Source organism: Myotis nattereri, assembly GCF_964212035.1.
Source record: "Myotis nattereri genome assembly, chromosome: 3".
NCBI lineage: Eukaryota > Metazoa > Chordata > Mammalia > Chiroptera > Vespertilionidae > Myotis > Myotis nattereri.
Window position 1 is genome coordinate 195,011,863 of NC_138077.1, and position 18,031 is coordinate 195,029,893.

An 18,031-nucleotide genomic window follows, 5' to 3' on the forward strand; every position below is an offset into this window, starting at 1 on the left:
GTGTGCTTAGGGATGCATGGCCAGCATGTCCATTTATCCCAGAGACTCCTTTTGGAATGTGTCTGAGTTTCTAGAAGGCATCCTCCGTGTCCTCCTCAAGAGAACCAAGTCTTAACTTAATCCAGTTTGTGATAAGGATGTGCCCTGCCGGGTGATTACTCTCACCCCTCACGCATGTGACCTTGAGAACCACGCACAGCCTCTGTGGGCCCAATGAAGTTAAATGATGCCTCCCAGCAGCTCCAGTGCCAGAGATGACGTTAAGACAATGCAGATGAAAACTAACATACACTGAGCTTCTGAGCAGAAAGACGTGCAAGAAATTCAAGGGTGGGTTTGTAAGGCCTCTGCTTCCAGCGTAGCTGTACGTTAATAAGCAGAGCTGCCTCAGTTTACTTGTCCAGAGAGACCCAATGAAGCAAGGATAATCCGATGGGGCCTGTCCTGCTTGAGTGAGCACTGCTGGAGAAAATCACCCAAGCAGGCAAATTGGCGCTGCTACAAATCTGTGGCACCAATCTCAATCAAGCCTGCAGCAGGGCCAAGCAGTCCATCTGTGTTTCTCAAGGCAGTCTATTCTCTCTTCTCCATGGAAGCTATCTCGAGCATTCTCCACTCTCCAACCCACGAACAGCCCCCTCTCCTCACCTTGCACTGGAAAATGACCTGGTCTCCCACCTCCCGGAAAACATCTTCAACTTCCAAATATCAAAGGCACAGCCTGCAGATCATCCCAATCCCCCTCCTTCCTTCCTCTCACCTCTCCACCTTTTATAACAGATTCGCACTCTTCTCTCCCATCAAAAACCAACCTCCCTATTGACTGTACATCCCATTTAGGCTTTAGAGCAGGGACCTTCAAGCACCTTTAATTCACAGTAAGAAGTGCAACACAGTACACACTCGCACATAATTGAAACACACGATCCACAAACAGCCCTTACTTTTTACTACCTGTGATGCACTCAAATATTTTCCATTCTCTTCCTTTTCCCTTTTTTTTTTTTCTTTTAGCATCCAGCTCATGACCCACCACATCTCTTTCATGACCAGTCACTAACAGTGGGCTGCAACCCACTGTTTCAAAAATGTTGCTATAGATTCTCCCTCACCTCCCTTATACCTTGTGTAATTCATCCTCCTCCTGTTTCTTCAGCCTCTCTCTGCCAAGCCCTTCTCATCATCATTTACATTTTCTCAGGTCTGGCCTGGGTAGCTCAGTTGGTCCTAGTGCACCAAGGTTGCAGGTTTAATCTCCATTCAGGGCATATGCAGGAAGCAACCAATCCTATATAATAAAAACCTAATATACTAAGTGTCTGGTAGTTCATTCAACCAATCAAAGTGTAATATCCTAATGATATGCTAAGGCCACTCAACTGCTTGCTATGAAGTGCACTGACCACCAGGGGGCAGACAGTTAACTAGTTGCTATGACGTGCACTGACCACCAGGAGGCAGACGGAGAGTCAGTTTCGGCCTAATCCCACAGGCCAGGCCAAGGGACCCCACTGGTGCATGAATTTGTGCACCAGGCCTCTGGTGAATGTATAAATAAGTGGAACAACAAATCAGTGTTTCTCTCTCTCTCTCTCTCTCTCTCTCTCTCTCTCTCTCTCTCTCTCTCCCCCCCCCTCTCCCCCCCCCTTCCTCTTTCTTTCTCAAATAAAAAAATGTTTTAATTTAATTTTTGTCATGTCTCTCTTATCTTAAAAGTAAAGATCTTTCTTCATACCCACATCTTGCCCATTCTCTGAGATTCTTTGTCACATCCAGACTTCTTTGACAGGTTGTCTTCCCTTGCTGTGTTCATTCCTTGCCTCCCAGTCCCTTCTCACCCCATCCATTTTGACCTCGGTGTCCACCACCCCTGGAAACTGCTCTCTGAGGTCATCAATGAGCCTCTTGTTGCAAAAATCCAATGGGTTGTGTGTGTGTGTATATATATATATATATATATATATATATATATTATATTGATTTCAGAGAGGAAGGCAGAGGGAGAGAGAGAGAGAAACATCAATGATGAGAATCGTTTTATCAGCTGCCTCCTAAACACCCTCACAAGGGATCAAGCCCGCAACCCAGCATGTGCCCTAACCAGGAATTGAACCATGACCTCCTGGTTCATAGGTCAGTGCTTAACCACTGGGCCATGCTGGCCAGGCCAATGGCTTGTTTTCCATCCTCCTCATTCACAGAACCCTAGTTGTATCTCAGAACTGACAGCCCTTCCTCCTTCTGGAAGCCACTCTTTGTTTTTCCTTCTACCTCTTGGCTGCTTTGTCTCCATCTCCCCTGCCAGCTTCTCTCCATCTTTTGCAAGTTTCCATGCGGTGGTGTTACCAATTGGATAGCTCTGTTGTTTGAAGTTTTTGGTTTTTAAAATACTGCACATTTTCCCACATCTTTATTGACCAATTTTATTCCTTTGTTAGGCACCTCTTAATTTCCTTGGTCTATATTTATATTTTGAGTGTTTATCTTTCTAAGGAATTATAGTTTGTTATATGTTAAACATAGTAAATATTTAACTGTAATAACTTGCAAATACTTTATCTCCAAATGTTTTTCATTTCTGTAATTGAAAATATTGTTTCCCTTATGGTTTCTAACTTGGGTATAATGCTAAGAAAGTCCTTTCCCTACCTCTGAGATTATACAAATATTCCTCATATTTTCTCCTAGTACTTCTATGGTACATTGAGTGAGGTGTGGATCTAATTTTTCTACAACTTGTTAGCCATTTGTCCAAGCATCCTTTATCAAGCAATCGGCCTTTACCCTGCTCACTTGAAAGCCTATTTTATCATATACTAAATTTTTAGATGTACGTTTCTGTTTCTGAGCTTTCTTTTTTGGTTCCAGTGATCTCTCATGTGAAGCTACTACAATACAGATTTTATTATTGCATCTTTATAATATGATTTTACATCTGAGCTGGCAAGCCCTCCTTTCACTGGGAGAAAGTAGGTCTCATTGTTGAGAGCTTGGGCTCTGGAACCAGTTTGACTGGGTTCATGTCCCAGCCCTATCTCTTACATGCTGTGTGACTGTTTACTTGAACCTGGACTAGGCTTCTGCATCTGTAAAGTGGGGATAATAATAGTATCCACCGCAGAGGGCTGCTGTGAGGGCTCGTGAGTTAAAGCACTCTTAAGAATGTTGCAGGTTTAATGTCCACTCCGGGCACATGCAGGTGGGACATGTGCCCTGAGTGGACATTAAACATACAACACTCTTAGAATGCCACCAGCACCTCATAAGTTTTTATTTCTCATATCTCTCAAGGAGAGCTTGCCTATTTTCACCTATTTGTTCCAACAGATCTTATGATTTTTTAAGTTTAGGGGGGTGGGGAGGAATGGACTGAGTCTTGCCTGGAATTGTTATATTTATACAATGATTTAAGGATTATTGTCATATTAACAATATGAAGTCATCATCCAGGAAAATAGTTTCTCTCTCATTTTTAAATTTTCTTTTCTGACTATCCAGAAGTGCTGTTGTTTTCATTATACAGGTCATGTTTATTTATTGTTTTAGGGCTGAATTTGATCTGCTAGTGGTTTGCATATAGGATTTTTTTTTTTTTTTTACACTGTGAGTGTATTGGTGTGTGAGTTAGGGGTGTGTGAATACATGTATCATCCATACTTTGGGTAGGATTATTTGTGTCAAGATTAATTTTAATGGCTTTACTATTATAGTTTTTTTAAAATTCTAAAGCTCTAGCCACTTACTCCCTAGGTATTTTTCAGTTTTCTTATGTTTTTCTCTTCTCACAATTTTGTTGATTCAGAATTTCCTTGGAGATTCTCCATTTTGTCAATATTTCAAATTTATTGGTATATTATACAAACTGTTCTTTTATAATTGGCTTATATCCTTAATTTACTGTCCTACCTGTGTTTCTATATCTTCTCTCTATTTATTGAGTAGGCCAGAGAGAAGTTTATCTTTTATTGATCTCTATTCTTTCTGCTTTTATCTTTACTAAGTTTACTTTCCCTTCTCTCCCTACTATTATTTAGTTATTCTCTTTGTAACTTTTTGAGTTTAAACATTAATTTCACTTTTTTATGTATTATTATTTAATAATGAATAGGGCTATGAATTTGCTCTTAAATATGGTTTTGGCCTATTATCATAATTATTATTATAAGTAGCCTGTATTGACAGCTTTTGTTGTTTCTTTGAACTCAAGAACTTATTTAGGAAAAGGTTTTATAAATTTTCAAGTGATTAGGATTTTTATGTATCATTTTATTATTGGTTTCTAATTTATTTAAACTGTGAACAGAAAATGTATCCCAACAGTTTTTCCTTTGTGGAGGACTTTATGGAGATTTTCTTACAGCCATTAAAGTCCATTTCTGTAGTATTTCACGGGCACTTGTGAATAAGGTGATGTTCCTTGTTTGAAGTTAGAGAGTCTCATATAACACATTCACACTCAAAGTGTTTTACAGATCCTCTCTATATGTATTTACTTTTAGCCTCAGATGAGTATATCTTTTTTTAATTCTTATCTATTTTTTAAACAGTTCATTTTGTCTGTTTCAGTGCTTTGGGGCATAATGTATCATAACTGTCATATCTTTAATTTAGAATGCGAGCATCATCCATTTTTCGAATATCATCTTTGAATTTTGTTTTGCTCTACCAGTCCACTAGAAATTGAGTTATCATTTTGAAAGCAGGGAAGCTAGCAGTGACAATACCAGAAGAAAAGATAATAAAGAGGTTTTTTTAAAAAGCTTTTTATTTTCTACTCAAGAGCATATTAAATAATAACTTGATATTATGCACAGTTGTTGCAGCCACTCGTTAATGAGTTTTTCTACTTTATTATTTTTCAAAATTTTGAGCCATGTGGGAGCCTTTTAATATAAAGGTTGCTCCAAAATCAAGATCTATTTGCACAACCTGGTGACTCCTTCCAAAGGGCTTCAGAGGCACCTCATTTTCATCTTTTAACCTGGATGATGGATAGTGACGAGATCCAATCACAACACTTTTTGTTTTTCATATTTGTGACACTGAGACGTAAACTCTATTCTGTAACAGAAGTGTTTCAATATAACATCTACACTAATAAAAGACAAAGATGCTAATTGACCATACCTTTGCTATGCCCATCAGCCAATCAGAAGAATATGCAAATTAACCCAACAAAGATGACCGTTAAATTTGCATACTGCAGGCTGGGCGGGACAGCACCATCCGCTGCCCGCCCAGCCACCATCCAGGCCTCCCATATGCAACCTGGGGCAGCGGAGCAGGGCAGCAGTGCCATCTGCGGGCCGCCTGGCTGCCATCAGGGCCTCCCATATGCAACCCGGGGCAGCAGCGATCTGCCGGCCGCCTTCCAGGCCTGCTGTGTGTGACCCAGGACAGTGGGGCAGGGCAGCAGTGCCATCTGCCGGCCGCCTGGCTGCCATCAGGGCCTCCCATGTACGACCCGGGGCAGCGGGGCAGGGCAGCAGCACCATCTGCCGCCCACCCAGCTGCCATCCGGGCCGGCAGTGTGCAACCCGGGGCGGCACGACCCAGAGCGGGATCGAGCCTGCCATCTGCCACCCGGGTAGCGGGTCTAAGCCAGCAGGTGGTTATCTCCCAAGGGGTCCCAGACTGCGAGAGGGCACAGGTCGGGCTGGAGTAAGGATTAAAAAAAAAAGACCCAGTGCCCTTCCTTTTTGTGCACCGGGCCTCTAGTGTAAACATAATTTTCCAGTGAGAGACCTGTGTAACACAATGCATACTCCCTTCTCCTGCCCTGTTGCAACAAGTTTGGGTTGACTCTTGGGATGGAAGATCCAACTTTGTAGGGCCATGTTCTTTCTCTGTTAGTGTCAGTTTATCAGCTCTGTCTTTTTCTAGGTGCAAAAATGAATGTTTCTTGGTATCTATCCAGAGGACTCTTTACTTTAGAATGCGAGCATCATCCATTGTCCTGAAGGAAAAAAACATCATCCAGGAGTTTGATATCATCCAAGGGTCTGATATATTAAAACTCTTTTATTTTGTACTTTGCATTTGCCTCCACCAGTAGTTCTCAAACCCTGGCAGCTCATTATAATCACCTGGTAAGCTTTTAGACTTTGTGATGGCCTGAGCATTGGTAAATGTTAACATTCTCCTGAAATGAGAGCAATCTTGGTCCATTCCTTTTTTGACTCTTCTGAATCACTTTAAGACTGTGTCCTGGCCCTAACCAGTTTGGTTCAGTGGATAGAGCATCGGCCTGTGGACTGAAAGTTCCCAGGTTCAATTCCGGTCAAGGGTATGTACCTTGATTGCGGGCACATCCCCAGTAGGAGGTGTGCAGGAGGCAGCTGATCTATGTTTCTAACTCTCTATCCCTCTCACTTCCTCTCTGTAAAAAAATCAATAAAATACATTAAAAAAAAAAGACAGTGCCCTGTCCCAAAATGAGGGTAGTGTTTACTAGGATAGATTAGCCTATATGCAGTTGTTATTATAAACTAGAGGCCCAGTGCAAGAAAATCTTGCACGGGGGTGAAGGAGTCCCTCAGCCCGGTCTGCGCCCTCTCACAATCTGGGACCCCTCGGGGGATGTCCGACTGCCGGTTTATGGGCCTAAACTGGCAGTCGGACATCCCTCTCACAATCCAGAACACTGCATGCACCAGTGACTATACTTTTCATACAGGTGAAAGGCATCTTGCTGTTTTATGAGCAGCTACATTTTTTTGCCCTGATTATAAAAGTAGTACATAACATGATCCTTCTGAAGCAGTAGTACCATTCTCCCCATCTTATGGGTGGAAAAACTGTAGCAGAGAGAAGTTAAGTAATTGGCTTTGTCACACAGTTATAAATGTCAGAATCAGGGCTGACCACAAAATGTGCAAGCCATAGTCCATGCATGTCATTGCTGCATCATCCTGTTTTATCAGTATTAGAGTAGCCTTGCCAGGTTTTAATTTTTAAATCTAAGAGACTGTTCCCAATATATAGGGTAGGGTCCCTAGGCCTAGCTGGCAATCAGGGCCAATCTGTGGGGCAACTGGTGGGTGGGGCGATTGGGGGGTCCCAGCTGGTACCCTCCTTGGCTCCTGGCCTGGTGCCACCCACTAGCCAGCCCCGGCCCCTGCCACCACCGCCAGTCACCTCCCTTTGCAGGGCGACCTGCGGGCGGCGGTGGGAAGGATGGGGGCCACTGGCACTGGCCTTGGCTGGCGGCAGGAGGTGACTAGCAGGGTGATCCGGGTGGGGGGGGTGGCACCACCCACTCGCCAGCTGCTGGTTGCCTCCCTCTGTGGTTGACCAGTGGGGTGGCACCCACCTTGACTGGCCTGGGGCCTGAAGGTTAGGGGCAGCTTCTGCGTTGGGCGTCTGCCCCCTGGTGGTCAGTACGCGTCATAGCAACTGGTCATTCCACCAGTTCTGCCATTCGGTCGATTTGCATTATTAGACTTTTATTATATAGGAGGATAACTTTTGTCATTTTTTTTTTAATATTTTTTATTGATTAAGATATTACATATGTGTACCCTCTACCCCCCCCTCTCCCCGCTCACCCCCTCACCCCCCCCGTTGTCCGTGTCCATTGGTTAGGCCTATATGCTTGCATATAAGTCCTTTGGTTGATCTTTCCCCCTTGCCCCCACCCTCCCCTACCTTCCCTCCAAGGCCCGACAGTCCAATCAATGCCTCTCCGTCTCTGGATCAGTCCTTGTTCATCAGTTTATGTTGTTCATTATATTCCACAAATAAGTGAGATCTTGTGGTATTTATCCGCTCTCCAGTTCCATCCATGCTGTGGCAAATGGTAAGAGTTCCTTTTTCTTCTTCCTCTTCTTAAAGAATACCTTTCAGCATTTCATATAATGCTGGTTTGGTGGTGATGAACTCCTTTAGCTTTTTCTTATCCGTGAAGCTCTTTATCTGACCTTCCATTCTGAATGATAGCTTTGCTGGATAAAGTAATCTTGGTTGCAGGTTCTTGCTATTCATCTCTTTGAATATTTCTTGCCACTCTCTTCTGGCCTGCATGGTTTCTGTTGAGAAATCAGCTGACAGTCGGATGGGTACTCCCTTGTAGGTAACTGACTGTCTTTCTCTTGCTGCTTTTAAGATTCTCTCTTTATCTTTTGCTCTTGGCATTTTAATTATGATGTGTCTTGGTGTGGTCCTCTTTGGATTCCTTTTGTTTGGGGTTCTCTGCGCTTCCTGGACTTGTAAGTCCATTTCTTTCACCAGGTGGGGGAAGTTTTCTGTCATTATTTCTTCAAAAAGGTTTTCAATATCTTGCCCTCTCTCTCCTTCTGGTACCCCTATAATTCTGATGTTGGTACGCTTGAAGTTGTCCCAGAGGTTCCTTACATTATCTTCATATTTTTTGAATCTCTTTTCTTTTTTCTTTTTCGGTTGGGTATTTTTTGTTTCTTTGCATTTCAAATCTTTGACTTGATTCTTGGGATCCTCTTGTCTGCTGTTGGAGCTCTGTAAAGTATTCTTTATTTCAGTCAGTGTATGCATAATTTCTAATTGGTCCTTTTTCATGACCTCCATGGTCTCACCATACTCCTTGAGGGATTCATTAAATTTATCGGCGGTTTCCATAAAATTCTTGACAAACCTTATAAACGTGGCCTTGAACTCTATATCCAGTCGTCTGACCTCCTCCGTTTCTGCCAATTGTGACCTGTTTCTCTGTCTCCGCATTTTGGCTGCTTCCCTGTGTTGATAGAGTGGCCTCCGCGCCAGGTGTCCTGTAGGGCCCAGTGGCTCAGCCTCCCCAGTTACCTGGGGTGGACACTCTTGGTGCACTCTTGGTGTCTCAACTTTTGTCATTTTTAGCATCTTTATGCTTCCTCTCTCTGTACTTCCTTGGTGTTTTGCTGGGGTCCAACCCCAGCAGGTCCAGGGATCCCCAAAGGTGTAGACGAAGTCGGCGAAGAAGGAATGACACAGAGATAGCATTCAGTTGATCAGCAGCCTAGCCAGGATCTCCAGCCAAGTTCTGGTCTGGATCTCCAGCGAAGTTCTGGCTAGGATCTCCAGCCAGGTTCTGTGTCCATGTTCTCTTGCTAGGTTCTCCAGGTTCTCCAGCCAGGCTCTGTAGCCATGTTCCCTCGCTAGGTTCTCCAGCCAGGTTCTGTCCAGGTTCTCCAGCCAGGTTCAGTCACCAGGTTCTAGTCAGGTTCTCTTGCCAATTTCTGTAGTCAGGTTCAGTCCAGGATCTTTTGCCATGTTCTCTCGCTAGGTTCTGTCTCTAGGTTCTGAGGCCAGTTTCTGTCCAGGATCTTTTGCCATATTCTCTCCAGTAAAGTTCTTCTGTCTCTAGAGAACGTTCTGTGTAGGTTCTGTGCCTAGGTTCTGTCTCTCTCTCTCTCTCTTGCTGTCTTGTTAGATCTGTATTTATACCAGTTGATTCAATCCTATCAATCTCTATTCCAAAGGTTAGGGCGTTTCTTATCTCCATTCCAGGGAGTAAAGATTATGTAGCTTAAGCATGATTGTTCATAGTTAAAGTGATTAATTACCCGCCTGGCACTTAGTTAAGAGGTTTTATTCCCTCCCTAACTTCAGGGGAAAATCCCTACCTGGGGAAACAACCTTTCTCAGAGACCTTGGTTAAAACACATAGTGCCAAGAAGGTGAGCAAACATATTAAGAACAGTATGCCATATATGCCAGGTCCCTTGAAACAGCAAGCATGGACCGGCTCCCGGCAGTGTTTCCTTTTAATTCCTTTTTATTTTATTTTATTTATTTTTATTTTATTTTTTTGCTACATTTATTGCTATATTTTTCCCCTTTTGGTAATTTTGAAGATAAGCTACTTTATAGCCTATTACTGATTACACTTAATTAAAACATGCTTTAACCTATATTTCTCAAATTAACCACAGAAACTGTATAACAGAATTTATTCTAAGATGAGGAAATTAGCATATCTCCTTCCTCCCATTTTACTCTTTATATCGGTATAATCTGCAATTTTTTACCCTGGGGTTTGGGCAGCAGTGATATATTTTCTCCTTGAAAGACTAATGGTTACACTTGCATTCTGTTTTATAACTATGTGTATAGAAATTATTTAGATTCTTTACTGTTTGGCTTATTTGCTTGTTGCCAACTCTTTTTATAATTTTTATGAACCATAACTTTCCCAAACTTGCGTTCTTCATTTTGATTCATCTCTTGGTTTGGTAGAAAACATTTTCAAGTGGCTTTTTTTGAGTGTTATGTGAACAGTATATTTTTAAGGTCACTGATATTGGGAGCTCTTGTCTTTGGTGCTTAACAACTTGTCTGGGTTATACTCCTTTCTACTCTAAAATGCATAGGGAGAGATCTGCACTGTGTCTAAGAGACATGCATTGAGGACTGTGCCACAGTATTTGTCTCTAGTTTCCAGAACTGATACAGGTGCCCACCTGTTTTTATAGATTTTGGTCAATTCTGACGGTTGGGTCTTGTAATGGGATGGAATGTAGGCTTATGTATTCATGTCACCCTCTTTTCAAATGTCATCAACCATTAAATACTCATTGATTCATTCAGCAAGTATTGATTGAGCACCTACAATATGCCAGGCATTGTGGGACCATTAGGATTCAGAGGAATCAAGCAAGATTCCTGCTCTTACAGAGTACATGTGTACAGTGGGAAGAAAGAGGGACAGGCCATAAACAAACAAATGAACAAGATAACTTTGAGAGTGGTAGGTAGTGCTGCCATATACAGCTGCTCAAAGTGGTACCCCTGCAGCTTTCCAGCATAGAAAAAGGGTATAAAGCAAAACGAATAATGTGATAGAGTGATGGAGTGGTGGTGGAGACCCGAGTGCTGTTAATTAAATTCTCCTCTGCAGCCAATCCATTTGTTCATATGCTTATGGTACCCCTGATGGTCTTCCCTCTGAAACCATAGCACTTTCTTGCCTTCAGTTCACTGTGATGTTGTTCAACTAGAGACAGGCCACATGATTTTTCCCTTCAGTCTTCAAGGTACTTGGCTTTCTTAGGTTAGGATTCCTCATCATTTGCATTATACCCCCAGCTGGAGGGCCACAAAGCTGGGATGGTATAGCTGTGTGAAGGCATCCAGGTCCACCCTAGGGCCCCCCAATTCAGGGTAGATGTAGTGGTTGGGGTTGATAATTCGATCTTCAGCATAGAGAATACCCCTGGGACTCCATTGTTAGACTTGGGCCCAATGGGCAGTACTCATCTCTTACTGGGAAACAGTGTTGAGGGGTGACTAAGAGGTTGGCCCCTGAAGTCAGATTAGTTTTAATTTGCATGGATTTGCATAAATTTGAATTTAATGTTACCATTTACTGATGCCAGCCCTGGCAAGTTACTTAACCTCTGTGTGCCTCAGTGTCTTCATCTTTAAATGGGATTAATAAGAGTACCCACCTCATAATGTTATTGTGATGGTTAAATTGAGTAATTGATGAAAGTGCTTAAAACAGTGCCTGCACTTAGTAAGCCCCCACCGGCAATAATAAATAGAAATAATTACTATTAACTATATCTGGTTTTACCTTAAAGCTTTCCCCTTGGCTCAAACTCTTTCTATACTTATAAAATGCAGAGATTACAGGAGTAAGACTGAATGTGGCAAGGGGCTAGGTTGGCTTTGCTGAATTTGATGGGAAGGCTTTGGGTAGTAGTTTAAACCTAATGCAGGAAGTGGGAGGATGGGTGGAGTCAGGGAGAGGAAGGAGAAATTCAACTTAGGAGTCAAAGATTCCTTTGTTTTGTGTTATTCTTTTTTTTTTTCATTATAATTAACTTCATTATAATTAACTAGATGTCAGGTGCATGGATTCATGCACCGGTGGGGTCCCTCAGCCTGGCCTGCACCCTCTCGCAATCTGGGACCCTTCGGGGGATGTCAGACTGCCGGTTTCAGTGTGATCCCCACAGGCCAGGCTGAGGGACCCCACTGGTGCAGGAATCCGTGCACTGGGCCTCTAGTATGCATATAAGATCTTTGGTTAATCTCTTTCTGCCCTTCCCCTCCCCCTTCCCTCTGAGAATCACCAGTCTGTTCCATGCTTCCATGCCTGTGTGTTGAGCATCTATCCCCTGGTGGACAGTGCACATCATAGCTACCAGTCAAATGGTCACTTAGGCTTTTTTTATATATAGATAAGTCAAAATTTTAATTTACTTCAGTTTCATTATTATTAACATCAGACAGCAATATACATGTTATAGTGGGATTTAAATGTTTGTCCATATTAGTTTTAACTTTCTTTATACTTTCCTATATGAAAAACTAGAGGCCCAGTACATGAATTTGTGCACCAGTGGGATTCTTTGGCCTGGCCTGCAGGATTGGGCCGAAACCGGCCCTCCAACATCCCCTGAGGGGTCCCGGATTGCAAGAGGATGCAGGCCAGGCCAAGGGACCCCACTGGTGTATAATCGGGGTCAGGGAGGGACACAGGAGGTTGGCTAGCCAGAGAGGGACTGCGGGAGGGCTCCAGGGTGTGTGTGGCCCATCTCGCTCAGTCCCAATTGGCCAGACCCCAGCAGCAAGCTAACCTACTGGTCAGAGCGTTTGCCCCCTGGTGGTCAGTGCACATTGTAGCAACTGGTTGACTGGTCAACTATCTGCCCCCTGGTGATCAGTGCACATCATAGTGAGCAGTTGAGCAGCGTTAGCATATCATTAGCATATTACACTTTGATTGGTTGAACAGATGACCGGACAACTGGACACTTAGCACATTAGGCTTTTATTATATAGGATAGGATGTTTAGAATGAGCCTCTATCATGTTCACAGTCAGAAAAATTAAATGTTGTTTTCACTTTGAAAAACTATCACCCACAGACCTATTACTCTAATACAGTTTTTATTCGGGGTTCATGTCCAGTCTTTATCTATATGTAAATAAGTAGTTAAGAGCTATCATCAAAAGTATGCATATAATTTTATTATCTACCATTTTACTTAAGTGATGCTTAACATTCTCCTTTCTACGGGGTCATATTTATCACTTTAATAATTGTGTTCAAACTGCATCACATTAAAGGCTATAACATACTTCACATTATTGAGTTGGCATATAGGTTGTTCACATTTTTTCTCTATAATGAAATTATGTCACTATAAACATCTTTGTCCATGTGGCTCTTTTTCTTTTTAATTATTTCTAGAGATTACTGAGGCGGAATATTTGAATCGTCTTTTGGCTGTTGATAAGAATCATATAACCTTCCAAAAGGATTAGATCAACTTTACACTCCAACTGGCAATAAATACATATGAGTTTCCATGAAGCCTCAGCAGTATTGGGTTATATATGTTTATTTATTTTCTCTAGTGTACTGGACTGTGTTTTCATATAGTAATTCTATTTTTTTCTCATATGAATCCTCTGAGCATACTCTTTGCTCATCTTGGTGATATTCTTATAGAATTAAAAATCTCTAATTCAATACTGGTACTTGCGCTGTGGCATATTTGTTACAATTCTTTTTTTCATTCTATTATTTTTCTTTTTAATTTTGGTTTTGTGTGTTTCTCTTTCCATTGATAGCACTTTCCTTGCCTCAGCCTCATTCTAGGGTCTGTTAGTCACTGGCATGAAAAGGATTTAAAATACGGGTTTCCAGAAAAGTGGCTCGTTGGGGTAAAGAAGGAGGGTAGCAGGATGGGGGTGGGGCATCGGGATGAGACCCTGTCACCTTTCTCCCCCAGTTCCCTCCAAAGCTTTGGTCTCTGAAAAGTGGTGCTTACCTGGCACCTCCTTAGCATAGTTTTGTAGCTTCAAGGCTGTCACAGTCCCCAGAGCACACCTGTCACTTCCCCACCAACATATGTAATGGAGAGAAATGGACTTGGAATATCTCCATCCTGGTTACCACCTGGGGGATCGCCCCCAGCTGAGAGGAGCTGGCACTGGGACTGCACTTAAGCTTGAGTGATGATTTTCCCCACACATGGGACCAGGAGCATGAGGCGCTGCTGGATGAGCACACACAGAGAGAGGGAGGGGGCCAAGAGGAGAGCGACTCCCCCATGCCTGCACATGGCACCCTTCCCAGCGCCATGCCCAGCATGGCACTCAGCATTCTCCCACCTAGAGCTCAGAGCCCAGCCAGGCCAGCCCAACCCTGGTGTCACCCTTTTTTCTATTGCTCTTTAGTCTAAGGGAACGCACCCCTGCCAGCCCTCAGGGGCCCGGGCAGAATGCCAGGGACGCTCACTGACCTCCACTGCTCTTCTCTTGCAGTTTCCTGCTTCTTCAATTTCACCAGCCCCTCTGGGGTCGTCCTGTCGCCCAACTACCCCGAGGACTACGGCAACCACCTCCACTGCGTCTGGCTCATCCTGGCCCGGCCTGAGAGCCGCATCCACCTGGCCTTCAACGACATCGACGTGGAGCCCCAGTTCGACTTCCTGGTCATCAAGGATGGGGCCACCGCCGAGGCCCCAGTGCTGGGCACCTTCTCAGGAAACCAGCTGCCCTCCTCCATCACCAGCAGCGGCCACGTGGCCCGCCTGGAGTTCCAGACGGATCACTCCACGGGGAAGAGGGGCTTCAACATTACCTTCACCAGTGAGTCCTCCCTCTGCCCCTGGCTGGCCATCCCCCTGAGGGTTGGTCCCTGAGGGTGGAGGAGTGGTGATGTGGGTGGGCTGCTCCGAGGGCTGTAGTGCCCAGGCCTGGGCAGGAAGAGCATCAAGCACTGCTGCCGGGCAGGGCGCTCTTTCCTGTGGCGTCACTCTCTTTTGAGCATTTATTTCCTGGAAGCCTCGGCTAGAACCAGGAAGGCTCAAGGGAGAGCAAGCCTGTCATCCCTCATTAGTTACGGATCCCTCTCTGATGTGAACGCCGCTTGCTACCCACTGTGGGCAATCCAGGGGGCCTTGGCCTCGCCCGGGTCCCATCCCCATAGTCAAATCGGAAGGTAGCATCTGGAGTGCCATTTCTGTTTGGCTGTGAGTCTTGATTAGAGCCAACTCGGGGGCATTTCCTCACCCCCCTCTCAGGGTCACAGTCCTGCTTTCCCATGAGACCCTGAGCTCTGCACAGGGAGGGGAATGCATTACTTATCTGCCCAGCAGGGGTCTGGTGCATGGTAAGAACCAGGAAATGTTTATTGAATGGAAAGGTCCATAAGTGACTCAATGCTCTTTCCCCGCTGGTGAAGTGGGAAGAGGACGGGTAAGGAATCCCCAGGGAAGCCCATTTGTCCAGGATGATGACGGCGGAGAACTCCGCAGGCTCCAAGGAAGTGTGGACACTGATCAGGCACCTGTGGCAAAATACATGCTTAGCCCCAGCCAATTTGGCTCAGGGGATAGAGTGTTGGCCTGTGGACCAAAAGGTCCTGGATTTGATTCCGGTCAAGGGCACACACCTGCGTTGCAGGCTCCTCCCCAACTCAGTCCCTGGTCAGGGCACGTGCAGGAGGCAAACAATCAATGTGTTTCACATCAATGTTTCTGTCTTTCCTTCTCTCTTCCACTCTCCATAAAAAAAGCAATGGAAAAATATTCTCAGGAGAAAATTAACAACAACAACAACAAAAATACATGCTTATAGTCTCCCAGGAAAACCAAATCCTAGGAAGTCCCCGTTTTCTAGGAAAGGAGAAAATGCTGGGTCCTTGGGAGGAAGAGGTAAAAGGGTGGTGGACCAAGCTCCTGCCTCACATTCCTCCCCAGGGTTTCTCCAGCACAGTGAGAATGATGCACACCCAAACATGAATACTCAAATCACATAGGCAGGTCAAAGAAGACATGCTCACTACCACCCAAGTCCCCCACCCAGAAATGGTTCTTGCCAACATTTGGTGAACACTATTACCAAATCAGGTACTTTTCTGTGCATTCATACAGATGGTCAGTTGGATGGATAGTAGAAATAATACTTTTAAATCTGGGCCCCGTTGCTGAGTCAGAATCTCCAAGGGACTGAGGCCCCAGGATGTACTGTTTAAAAGGCTCTGAGGTGGTTCTGATGTAGCTATTGAACAGTAGTCTGTCTATGGACAAGTGTTTGGGAAGCAGCATAGTCTCCCCTGCAGGACAGTCCTCTCCTGCGTCACGTCCCAAGTGATGATCATCAAGGCTGAGCTGGAATGTGCCCAGTGTCTGGGGCTCACTTCCCACTCAGCTGTCTCCATAGCAACAACAGCACACTGAATGCTTCCCCTTATGATGCCTGAAATCTGTGTCCCTGTAACAAGGACCCGTGATCCTTTGCCACCCCTCGAGCTCCTTGGAGTAAAACCTCCTCCTTCTTCCACATGAAACATCTCCAGAAGTGATGAAGTAGCTACTGCTTACTGAGCACCTACTATGTGAGCATTGTGCAGTCATTACAGCGGACCCCACATCAGGAACATCTTAAGGCTAAAATCTGTTCCTTTTCACACGGCAAGAGGCAGGTTCAGAACAACAGCTAGGTAGAACTGGGCAGTATTTAAGTCCTTGACCTTGAGTGCTTGCTCCTAGGTGCTGAAAAAGTTCTATATCTGGATCTTCTCTCTCTCTCTCTCTCTCTCTCTCTCTCTCTCTCTCTCTCTCTCTCTGTGTGTGTGTGTGTGTGTGTGTGTGTGTGTGTGTGTGTGTGTGTGAGAGAGAGAGAAAGAGAGCGAGAGAGAGAGAGATATGGTTAACGCCTGGGCTTCTAGCTTCAGGCACCACTTATTTCTAAATGTCAGGGCAACACCATGGTCATAGCTCCTAATAAAGAAAGGTTGGGAGACTGAAGTCTATGCTGACCTAGGCTTTGCATGTTAGAGGGAAGGGTGTGGGGACTTCGTGGAGGCTCTGCAAGGGATCAGCACTCTCCTCTCCATGTCAGACCCCCAGATCACCTTCAGTAGGAGGGTCGCCAGGTCTTCAGCCTCTTGCCTCCAGTAAGATCCAGCAGCCACCAGGGTGGACTGTTCGGTTTCTGACTGTGCACGTGTTCCCATCACCAGGGGATTTCAGAGGTTTGTAAATTGGGTTTTTGAAAGTGGTACTTGCCTGTGCATCCATGGAGCCTCGTCTCCACTGCAAAACCACCGTCCTTCAGACAGCAGGGATGCAAACAGGGTGTGGCTTCAGAGACATGAGTGCGGGAATGTGGCACCCCTGACGGAGGAAGCCTGGGAGTGTGCTTGGAGGAGGAGGAGGGGAACGGGAGGAAGGAAAGGCACTGGCTCTTTTTTTTTTTTAATCCTCACCCAAGGATATTTTTTTCCATTGATTTTCAGAGAGAGTGGGAGGGGGAGAGAAGAGAGAAACATCAATGTGAGAGAGACACATTGACCGGTTGCCTCCTGCACATACCCCAACCAGGACCTGGGCTGGGGAGGAGCCTGCAACCAAGGTACATGCCCTTGACCAGAATCGAACCTGGGACCCTTTAGTCCGCAGGCCAATGCTCTGTCCACTGAGCCAAAACGGATAGGGCTTAAGGAGTACCTACTCTATCAGGAGTCATAGCAGATATTCTCCACTTTCATATCAACCTTCATTTCTGCCCAAGAATAATCCTGCAAGTCAAGTATGATCTCATTTTATAGGTCAGGAAGCACAGGCTCAGCAAGATTACATAAGTTTCTGAGGACCATGTAACTAACAAGAGGCAAAGGTGCTCTGACTCTTTCCTGCATTATCAGTCTCCTGGGAGAGGAAGAGGGAGCCTGGCAGAGGCGAGGGAGTGAGGGAAATGGGTTCCGACAGGGCTGATTCCAGGGCACCTCCTTCGTGATGCTTAGTGTCGATTAGTGTCACAGGATTCAGAGCCCCGCGCACCTGCTGCATGAGTGATCCCATCACTGTGTGAAGTTAGGGCAGCATGGAATGGATTTGACATTGGGGAGACAGATCTGCATAAGCCTCAGTTTCCTCATTTGCAAACTGGGATAATATCTACTCCGTGGAATCATTATATGATATAAGTGAGTGAATGTGAGAAATACTTAGCCCACTGCCTGGGCTATAAATGCTCGTTAGAAGGAAATTGGATTAGGTGCCTGGGAAGGCAGGAGACCAGGTTTAAGAATCACCTGCTTTATGCCCAATGTGGC

General features: G+C 44.8%; 1 protein-coding gene across 1 annotated transcript in view; it reads left to right on the top strand.

Annotated features, from left to right (window-relative positions):
* The window catches only part of LOC308515580 (CUB and sushi domain-containing protein 2-like), a gene marked incomplete at its 5' end in the record, with an annotated part of 62,197 nt that overhangs the window by 4,259 nt on the left and 39,907 nt on the right, over positions 1-18,031 (top strand). The window contains one exon of the mRNA XM_081086090.1: positions 14,233-14,559. Within this exon, the coding sequence (XP_080942216.1) occupies positions 14,233-14,559 (327 nt within the window). The remainder of the gene's footprint in view (positions 1-14,232; positions 14,560-18,031) is intronic.